At 37.2% G+C, this 11,346-nt stretch overlaps 1 protein-coding gene across 1 annotated transcript; it reads left to right on the plus strand.

Moving 5' to 3' along the window:
* Positions 1-1,121: 1,121 nt before the first annotated feature.
* Positions 1,122-7,590, plus strand: LOC139687133 (arrestin homolog). The gene is made up of 8 exons (XM_071584264.1): positions 1,122-1,370; positions 3,072-3,193; positions 3,906-4,034; positions 4,143-4,349; positions 4,824-5,012; positions 5,101-5,289; positions 6,272-6,440; positions 7,232-7,590. Exons 1-8 carry the CDS (start codon positions 1,304-1,306, stop codon positions 7,378-7,380), a joined length of 1,221 nt encoding a protein of 406 aa, XP_071440365.1. The 5' UTR covers positions 1,122-1,303; the 3' UTR covers positions 7,381-7,590.
* Positions 7,591-11,346: the final 3,756 nt, after the last annotated feature.

The following is an 11,346-nucleotide window of genomic DNA, read 5'->3' on the forward strand; positions in this document are numbered from 1 at the left end:
TTTGTGTCTTTATTTCACGAACGGGTACTACTTTCCGGATGACCCTCGTACATATATTTTCATGATGGTGATACTGATAGATCTGCTTTAAGCTTTTTAGATACATTGTCCACTATAGACTAGTCTACGTTTTAAATGCACTCGAAATTGGAAAGAAAATTAGAAACAAAACAATCAACAGAATTGAAATTTTCTGATGCAGTAATTTAAAATGTTTAGATTTGAACATACTCCATTCAGGTGCCAATAATGATATTTGTTGACAAAGTGCAAATTTTATTTGCTCTTAACTTGACGTCTATTCTGTGATAGCATAATTGAGAATTTGAGATAAAAAATTGTCAGCATCACTGCAATGAACTTAGAAAAGTCTGCGTATATATTTTTAGCTGTAATTTGTTATTGGACATATGTGACGCAAGACATTGCGTAGAAAAGAAGTAAGAGTAATGGATCCCAATGAACAAGCTTATTATTATATAATTATTTGTTAGCCTACCGATTAAGGTATGTTTCGGATAGAGAGACTTCACACCGCTTGTCCTTAGCCTCACCTAACTACACACCACCTGACCCACCCCATATCTACCCCGTGCTTACTCATCAAACTAATCTGTTCACCTTCGCATGTGAAATAGCCTCCCTGATAGTTATCGATGCTTGAATGATTGATTTTCTGATCAAAAGGTATATGCTTATCCCAAAGTTAATATTGTTGGGAAATCACTGGTTATTGTAGTCCTTACATTTCTTAACTTGCTCTCTATCTCATAGTCCTCTGTGTGCCATTCATTTTACGTTTTGTGATAAAAAGCAGTTTAAAATATTATGTTATGTCGGTGAGTGCTTGGGGAGTGGATGAGGAATAATTTGAGGAGAAGAGGGAATTAAACGATCCACGAAAGTAATCCTGGGTGCACTGTAGGGCAAAATGCTACAACACTTCTGGCGTGTGAATCGACGAATGACCGCATGGTACAGCCGCAGAAGGAATGTGCTCTAAATGGTTGTAGGGGGCTGGCGGAAGCGGGCAGGGGATAGGAAGAAGGGTGGGAGCACGGGGAGGGAAGCCGTTGAGGTGCACCCAGATGGAGTATATAAGGGACGGGGCGACTACTGGTCCTTCGTAGGGTATTATTGCCTGCGACGAAGAAGGAACAGTAGGCGAAGGAGGCCTATTATCTCCGAGGATAGTGGAGTGTCGCCATTTTGTCCAAGTGACGGTATTTCAGCTGAGGCGGAGTGAAGAAGCCATCCTCTCGTTTTCCAGTCGTTCCTTCGGCGTGCAGTCGGCAAACAAGAAATGATCTCGTTAATTTTCCTCTTCTTCGTCGTCGCAGTGAAGGTTTTCAAAAAAACTACTCCCAATGGTGAGTTCTTCTCAAGCAGTGCTTTTCTAAAGCTCTTTTTTAATTTTTGTTCTTTAAAAAAACATCGTTATACGCGAATGAATTTATTGTAAGGGGGGCCAATTTCATGGCAACTTGAACTAGTTGCTAGTCGTTATTACTGTTTGTTGCATCGGAATAATTAGCCTTTACAGTTTTCTCAGCAATTAATCTGGATGAACTGGTTCAAATTATAATTCATCTGTTCGAGTTTAGTTATGTTTTTCAAGCGCATGAATTATGTAGAAAAACCTATGTGCTTATTTTTCTGGCTACCTCTGGTCACAGAAAACTTCTTCAATAAAATTGCTCGCTGATTGTTTCAATCGAAAAGAAAATTCTCTAAGTGAGACATGAGAAAATGCCAAATCAAGGAAACGAGGAAGAAGAAAATATCTTTTTTATTTCCGACCCGGTAAACTTTTCCTATATTCTTCTATTAGATACTCGAGTTTTAATTTTTTCTGCACTGGATCGAGCTAATCTTTTAATTTGCATCACAGGGAAATCTTAATGAAATAATTGTTGGCAATTTAAAAAATGCAAATTAACTATTAGACTTGGCGATAATATGCTCTTTGGAGTTTGGTATAAGTAGCAGTTTAAATTTGGGTAATATTTTTTTAAAGTAGTGATCAAACGGTATGTCGTTTCTTAGCCACTAAAACGCATTTAGATAACGAAATTCATACTACAGCCGGGATACCAATGCACAACTTTTACAATAGTCAACGAACTGAACGAATAGCATGAGGTAACAATTCCGTTTAGAGCCATAGGAAGATTTTAGAAAAATACGCATGGAGAATATTACAAACTAAAATACTTTGTCTCCGATTAAAAGTTTCTTTTAATGACATTTCTTTAAAGATTCTTCAGGAGTAACACGATGGTCAAATCCATTTTTTTACTTATCAGGCGCCATATTTCTTACCTCTAGAAAGATATTCTTGTGCGAGGGGAAAATGGGAGGTTACAGGATTTTTCTCTGGGTCCTATATCATAACAATGAAAATGGAACATATATTTGTGCTAAATTATATTTCCAAAAGCACTAAATGGAACACTAAAAAATATCTTATGTAATTTACGGTGTGATTTTTTACTCGAAGTTTTTCTTATTAATATGCTTCAAAGTAAACTGTAGAATTTTTATATTGAAAAAATGAACAAAAAACTTACTTTTGCGACGTAGAGAGTTTATTCAGTAGGGTAACAAGGCATCATTTCTTTTTGGAACAAGAAATTCACTTCATTGCGGTTAAGCGTGCTAAAGTTAAAATCCATTTCTCCGTGCTCTAGTTTTTGAAGCTCGGAGTGCGAATCCTGACAAGAAATTTTCCTGTGGAAATTTCTTTGTCAGTGGTCACTTATCTGGTTATTTTTCCACGGGAAAGTTTTTAGAAAAAGCTACTTAGAAGGCAATTCTCCACCAACGTTACCACGGCAGATGTATGCAGTGGTAAATCTCGGAGAGAAAACGAGCACTGGACGCCCGGTGCAAAACCTTTTTCCTAAATCTCAAGGGAACGCATTGCAGGTCGGGAATAATTCTCCTTAGACAAGTAATGTTTGAGTCTATGTTTTGAGGGCACTTTATTCAAAGGATCTTCAATAATTTTCGCACTCCGATTTGAGCGACGTGCAAGCGAGTTCTAAAATGGAAAATACTTCCCTGTACAGGCAAAGTCACAGTCTACCTCGGCAAACGAGACTATGTGGATCACCTTGATCACGTTGACCCCATCGATGGAGTGGTTGTGGTCGAGAGCGACTACCTTCGCGGACGCCGAGTCTTCGGTCAGGTGGGTGTAACTTTTGTCGAATCCCATTCTACCTGAAACGATCCGATTAAATGGTCATCATTTAAGCACAGTTTCTCCCCTTCTCTGTTCTCTATACTCATAATGAATATGCTTTTACTAATAATTACTGACACCTAAATAACAGATGTACATTAAGGATACAATGGCAACAATTAATGATATTAAGTGGTTCCCCTGTCATTTAGAATGCAGAAAAACTACCATCGTTGGAGGGCATAAGTCATTAAGTAATTTCCTTTTGCACAATGGCCATAAGAACTTGCTAAAATTCATTAAACCCCTTTCTAGTAGCTCTAGACTCCTTACAAAATTTTATTGTCTTTTCATTCCTTATTGATGGAAAAGAATAAAAGGCAGCCTGAGATTTGATTTTTACAATTAGACTATTTATACATACAGTGGAAACTGAAAATTAATCACAATTTGCACTCTAATATCCTTTTAAATAATGAATGAGTACAATTCAGCTAATTCAGTACATTTTAAATAGTTGGAAATGTATCGAGAGTTCAAACTAACTAGAACTCGATTATCAATATTCATATGATAACTCTGAGAACCTCAAGTACTTTCATAGGCCTCAAACTCGGCGTTTCTTTCGTAGCAATTTACTCAAGCTGGATTTGAAGCTGAGGATGATTTTTGAACGTGAGTAACAGATATTCATTTTCCTCCGCTATGTTCCAACCAGGTGACAGCGACTTATCGCTTTGGGCGCGAGGAAGATGAGGTGATGGGAGTTAAGTTCAGCAAGGAAATGGTCATCGCTAACGGACAGTTGGTGCCACAGAAGGAATCTAAGGAACTGACTCCCATTCAGGCAAGCATGGGAAAATAAAATGGCTGCACTTTGCGCCGCTAATGCCTCCTTGCTCTCTTTTGTTCATCACGGTTTACTCATGCAACTCAACCGTTTGACTCCCTGCAGGAGAAGCTGGTCAAGAAGTTCGGAGCCAATGCCACTCCTTTCACCTTCAACTTCCCGCAGTGCGCCCCCTCCTCTGTCTTTATCCAGAACGGAGAAGACGATGGCGGAAAGCCCCTTGGAGTTGAATACAGCGTCAAGGCTTACGTCGGAGAGCACATCAATGACAAGAGCCACAAGCGATCCTCCGTTGCCATGGCGATCAAGAAGGTACGGAATTCCATACAGCATAATATATTTTATTGAACAATTGAGAATGATAATTTATCACACGCTACGCGTTCCAAATGTGCAAAGATATTCAAAAGCCTTTTCTTTTCGTAATAATTTAACGGATTTTGCTCTTCGACTTGAAATTGGAATTGGATACAATAAATACTTTTCACCTAATATTCATTATCCCCTCACCTACCCGCATTTGAAACGGAATGAAATATTCAACATTAATTTTGGTAGAATGATAAAAAACGAGAGATCTGTTGCAATATTTTTTTAAAACACTGAGAGGATTACTCATCAAGTTGTCCGCTACTGATTTAATGTTACCGACTTAATTTAGGAATGCACGTTAACCCATTCCATACCCCTTGAATTTGACCTCTCTTCTAGCAATATGTTTATATTGTTCGGAATATTTATAATGAGCGGTGCATCAAAATCTTCATCCAATGTTCATTATCGCAGATCCAGTATGCTCCTCCATCAAGGGGAAGCCGCCTGCCTAGCTCCCTCGTCTCCAAGGGATTCACCTTCTCTCAGGGCAAGCTCAACCTCGAAGTGACTCTGGACAAGGAGATCTACTACCACGGCGAGAAAGTCTGCGCCAACGTCATTGTCAGCAACAACTCCCGAAAGGCCGTGAAGAACATCAAGGTAGAGAAATGGGGAACCGTATTTCACTTTGTATCGAAATCGACTATTGAGCTAGTTGTTGTACATTGGATGTCACTTTTACTCGCAGGTTATGGTTGTGCAGCACTGCGAAGTCACCATGGTTAACACCCAATTCTCCCGATTCGTCGCCGAGATGGAGACCAGGGAAGGCTGCCCGATCACCCCTGGTGCCTCCCTCACCAAGTCCTTCTACCTGGTACCCCAGGCAGCTTCCAACAAGGACCGACTTGGCATTGCACTCGACGGACACCTCAAGGTGCGCGCTCAAGTAACAGACACGAAGCACATGTGCTATCATTTTGAAAACTAGATTGACTTCAATAACTTCAATAGTAAACAATCCTAGTCAGTCTCGTAAGATCTGATTGCTGTGAATGAACTCAGTATATTCTTTTTCTGAGCATATTTCACCTTGGATAGTGGTAGGGGAAATTTAATAGTAAGAACAAATTTAGTGATGATGATAAACACAATTACAACTTTATAGAATAATCCTCAAATAATAAGACGTGAAGAATGAGATTCCTTATTAGTTCGTTACAGTTGTAAAAACACTAAAGTTTGGGCTATGCAAGTTGTATTCAAAACAGATTTCACCGGGTTTTGTTTTGGTTATGATTTTGATAATTCCCAGTGACATAAATACTTTTAAAATTTAATTCCGACTAAATAATAGAATGATGCGAACCGAATACTAATGAGAAGCCTGGTGAAAATTTGTTGAAGCTTTTCGTGTATTCACCAAAGATTTCGCTTAATGTTACGCATGAAAGATAAATTATGGAAATAGTCGTAATCAAAGCTTTTGGGATTGGAACATTTGGAATTCGAATTGACTTCCTAATAAAATTTTTGATTCTGAGAACCAAGCTCTTTACATGCAATTTGCCATAATGAGTTGCATAAATGTCAATGACAGTTAAGTGGCACTCTGTTTAACGCTCTCATTGATGGCGACCAAATAGCAAATATGATTCTTTTCTTCTGGTCTTAAAATAGGAGCAGAGATGACATGATCGATTGGGTGCCATTTTTTTAGCAAGAAAACCTTACACACAGAGGGTTTGGACACAATCTTTCTTATTTTGAGTTACTCCGCGCCTGTCGCCAAATAGATTGCCTTGTTAAGCTACATCGTATTCTGAGAGCTTCTGGCTCACGGTTGTTGAGTTCGCGTTTTTACGTGACTAATAAATGAGGATCGCTATCACTACAGCGTCTTCAACACTCCATTTCAGGAAGATGATGTTAACCTCGCCTCCTCCACTCTGGTTGCTGAGGGACAGGCTCCCCATGAGGCTATGGGCATTGTCGTTTCCTACTCTCTCCGAGTGAAGCTCAACTGCGGTGCCCTTGGTGGTGACCTCCAGACCGACGTTCCATTCAAGCTGCTCCACCCGGCTCCAGGTTGGTGTCCTAAGGGACTCAGGGGCTGACTATAAGTGGTTGGGATAAGTGATTCGGTTGATATTTTTGAAATTGAATTGATATCGTTTAAATATAACGCGAATGCTCCTTAAAGCCTTTGACACGGATGTAAAAAAAGGGCGGTCATAATCATAGTTAGTCAGGTTTTCATTAACGAATTTATTATTGTGTGAACTTATCTAAAAGAAATTTATCATGAATTCTCAAGCTTCGAGTGGGTACAAAAAATTTGCTAAATTTGAATAAACGCAACTGTTCAAATTAAAATTTCCTAGCCCTATTAATTAGCAGGAAAAAAATATTACTTCTTTCTTATTTCAAAAAGATAAGTTAAAGTTATCGTAATATTTTCAAAATTTATTTAAAAAATAAGTAAACCAAAGAGACTTGATTGCTAATTATTGCCACCCCAGCTACATTGCAGCCAGTTATATATGAACATAACCACATCACTGATAGGTTAGCATTACGACATGCATTAATGCACTTAATGCAGTGAGGAATACACCCAATACTCTTGCTTTAAGCTATATTCCTTATTTGTGTGTGCACGCGTGTATTAAATTATGTTTCGGAGCATTTCCCGGCGTTGGATTATGATTTTTTTCCACTGAAAAGTAAGGAATAACTACGAAGATTAAAATGTACGCCTTAATGCTAATGCAATCGTATTATGTAGGGTGCACAAGAATAGCGAGGTCGGTTATTTTCATGTTACATGCATTCGTTTTATTCATTTTTGTCACTATGTGATTTTTTACAATTTCTAGGCTCCATGGAGAAGCAGACCATGAACGCTGAGAAGAAGGCCAAGTCATTGGAGCGAACTCGCTACGAAAACTCCTGCTACACCAACGATGATGACGAGAACATTGTCTTCGAGGACTTCTCCCGGCTCCGACTTTCCGAGCCAGAGTAAAAAACTGAGCAGAGACAAGGAAGAGGGCCACACAATACGACCACGAGATCACCCTACCAAATTAAGATCTAATTAATTGTTGACCCTCTTTTTAGTTTCTCTCTCTCTCTCTTCCCAGAAAATGTCCAGGCGTCATAAGTAAAAAGAAAACTTTGATTTGGCAACTTTATTTAGTCTAGTGCCCAAATAAATAAAAAAAAGAAAAAAAAATGATATGCTTCCGCGCATCCTTTTCTCCGTTTGCTTGGTGTGCGTTTAAGTTTCAGGGCCTTGGACAATTAATTTCTGGGGATGTTTTCAAATGCTTCTTCCCGTTTGTCCCTATTACCGTTTACCGTTGACGGAATCAAAAGTCTAGCTCATTTTTCGTTTCATCATTCGGATCAATGGCTCCTTTGCACCAGTTTAAAACTCAACTCTCCTTTTTTGCTCAGTTTACAAATGCTTCAAAAATCGCTGAACCCTCGGAATCCTTTTGTAAAAAATTATAAAAAAATAGTTTCGCGTACCCCTCACCGCACCGCGTAGTTGCTTAGAAAAAAACTCCTCGATATGGGCGCCGCCAAGTGGTGAGGAGGGGACACAAAGTGACGGACGTACTGCTCCCATTTTATTTTACCACTTCCCACGTGGACCGCACCCAAAATTGGGATGATTCGGCCTTCCGATTATTGCGTGATTCCCGGAGGAATGAGTTGATGTGGCTTTACCAGTATCTATCCCGAATGCTCTTTCAAATTGACCGAAAGGCGCTAAATTGTCTCTCAACTATCTATGGATCCAGCGAGCTGTGACACGTTTTAATGCCTACATGAAAAATATATCCGTCAACATATTTGTTGGACAGTTTCGTCCACCTTGTGTGCTGAACGCCCTTAAGCTTTCCAATGTTCTTCTTGCTGCTTTGGCCACGGCTGAAGATGTCTATGCACATGTGAAATGTTCTTAACATGTGAAAACAAGGTTTTTCTTTTGAAAAGAAATAAAATTATTTTCTATTGCTTTGCACACAATTTGAGTCAAAATTTTGCAGCGCACTGAAACATGTTTTTGAAAAATGTTTTACCATGTATCATTTGCTGCAAATAATTTCACCATTCATTTAATTGTTTTTCAAACTAATGACTGTATTTGTATTTTGTGAAAAAATAAACTCATAAGTATCAAAGGTTGTTGTTAATGGTATACCCTTCTCTATTTTTTCAATAGTAAATATTCAATCGGTGTCAATACATTATGAATCGCTTTGAATTTTAATGAAATTTGCGACACGATAGGGCTCATGTCTAAAATGCTTTTAGCTATTTAAGAAACGTTGACAGCATTTTTCTACGCATTCTCATTATCTCATTTAATTTAAGTTGAATATTTTGATTCAAATGTTGAATACATAGATTATAATGCATATATTAAAATTTAGAAATCTCACATCGGATTTACAGTCACCTCTAACCTATCCAAATCATTAGTCATAGATTTTTCTGTCCACATTTTAATTATTCTGTGGATTATAATAAGGTGGAGTTTATGTTAAAAATTTTGGAGGCATACATAATAGGTTAACACGACTCTAAGCAAAATTTCTTAAGATTCTGGATATATATCCTAACAATTATCCCGAAAAAAGAAAAGAATTAGGTAAGACTTAAAACAGAAATGATTTAGACTTAAATGGGATAAGAGTTAGGTAAGACTTATGCGAGAAATATTATTATGAAATAGCTACAACTCGCATTCCTTTTGGACCGGAAATGGACAGAAAATTACTCTCTATTGTTCATCAGCATGAATCATATAATAGCTTCGATTCATTTTCAGGTTGAACCTAAGTATGCATGAATAAATCAACAAATGCGGTGTCATTTACAACTACAGGTTTTGTAAATTTGATTTAAAAGGACGTTAAAAGAGTGGCTTTGAATAGTTTAATGAGTAAGTATTCAAATTATTACCAAACCTTTAGAGAATGCTCGCATAATGCGGATATAGTAACGAAAATTAATTTCTGGGTAAAAATTATAACATAAGTTCTAAAATTTTCAAAATAACATATAAAAGAAGGTAATTTTAGTTTTCGGTAATCTTTGGTCTGAATTGCATTAAAATTTAAAGTCAACGGTTAGACATAGATGTCGTTGGCACACTGCAAAATTTAGTTCAATCAGGTAAATACGTTTATGATGAAATCACTGAATTCATTTGGGGAAGATTATTTGTGCATTCCAACTATCCCAATAGCACTGCTAGAGTTTCAAGCTACCCTTAATACTTGGGTTGAAAAATCAGAAAAGGATTTTCAGTCATAAACGGGCACCTATAGAAGAAGTAAGAAAATATATAGAAGAAATCTCCGTTGGTCTTTAAAGCCGGAGCAGTAATCAAATATACTGAACCGTACTACACAGCTTCATCTGTACATATATTGAAAGGTGATGGGACAAGGTTGTCATTGGCATCATGTTGAGTAATTTAACCTGGTCAAAGAAGTTTAATGGCGATTAACTACGTAAATCACGCGTAAAAGAAATTTGCCGATCTGACACTTCTTAAATAATTCCAAGAGTCGATTTATCAATATTTTTTGGAAAATATTCTCTATGGCCAATTGTCTATTATTGTCAATGCATTCAGTTTATCTAAAAAAGGACATACACTGCGCGGTTTTTCATGTAGATTATCAAAAAAGTATTCAATAAAATGCTTGTTATATAGAAAATTTACTTAATGTTTGCATTCCTTACAAAGTAAAAAATATAATGAACCAGATAATAAAATTAAAAAAAATATGGAATAACCTTGTTTTGATTCTTGGATTAAAATAGAAATCCATTCGCAGTTTTACCTAGATTTTACATAGAAGTTGGCTTACCATTCAGAGGCTTGACGCTCAGCATAATTAAAGGGGATAAAGTTGTGATGGGAACAGCTGTTGGAGACTTGCGTTGGAAAGTTTTTCATGCAAAAAGTGATGACGATGAGTTTAAAGCAGTTAGAACGTTTCAGAGTAAACATTCTTCGAGGAAGAAGTACAAGGCACTGCTAGAAACACCTAAATGTTACGGGGGTTATGTAACTCAGAAAATGTCAGGGAAACATGTCTCATCTATCTTGAAAAGGAGCTCAGAGTTGAGAGTAAAATATAATTTATGAAGTCACAATTATATATAAATATATATGATGTCTTAGAGATGACCAATCTAAATATGACTAGAATTATTAGGTTAAATTAAATTCACAAATAAATAACCACAGGGAATCATTTTCAGCCAAGTGCGACTTCGTTTTTGTGCATTCCTTGCTGTGCCGTGTAAGCTAATATAGAGAAACCTTCCAATGACGGATTTTCAAAGAAAATAAGAATATTCTCTTGCCATTTAGAAGTGGCCTCCGTGTAGTTAGGATTTATTATCTGGGTTATTCTACTCATAGACTATAAATAGACAAAGGTTAGGTGATGGTTTATGGTTATTCCATCTTTAACCCACCTTTTAGAATCTTGGCGCTAAAAGTAGTGTTATAACACATTATCTGGATTAATTTATGTGCAAGTAATCCTATTCAACGCTAAAAAATGTGGTTTATTATAAAAACTTCATGTATCATGTGATATGCAGCGCCTAATTAAAAGAAAATTCCCATCTCCACAAATAAATTTATGTTTGATGTGTAAAATAGATACAGATATTGATTATTCTAAATAAGGGTAATATCTGACTATTGCAACGCCATTAGCAAAATATCTGACCTAGTGGAAAACCCGAAAAGACTTCAAATGAAATGCGCGGGGAATATGCGAAGTTCTTTAATGATACCCTTACTAATATCATAGTTATAACACGCTTCGATAGATGAGGGCAAGACTAAGACCAAAAGTGGGTAAAATTGAAGCATCAGGATAATTTGGGGGTGCAGACCCTTTCCCTTTGCCTATGGTCTTCCCGGAAAAATCTGGTACTTGAAAAATCA

The sequence above is a fragment of the Hetaerina americana genome, unplaced genomic scaffold (assembly GCF_022747635.1).
Source record: "Hetaerina americana unplaced genomic scaffold, ioHetAmer1.1.p SCAF_17, whole genome shotgun sequence".
Classification (NCBI taxonomy): domain Eukaryota; kingdom Metazoa; phylum Arthropoda; class Insecta; order Odonata; family Calopterygidae; genus Hetaerina; species Hetaerina americana.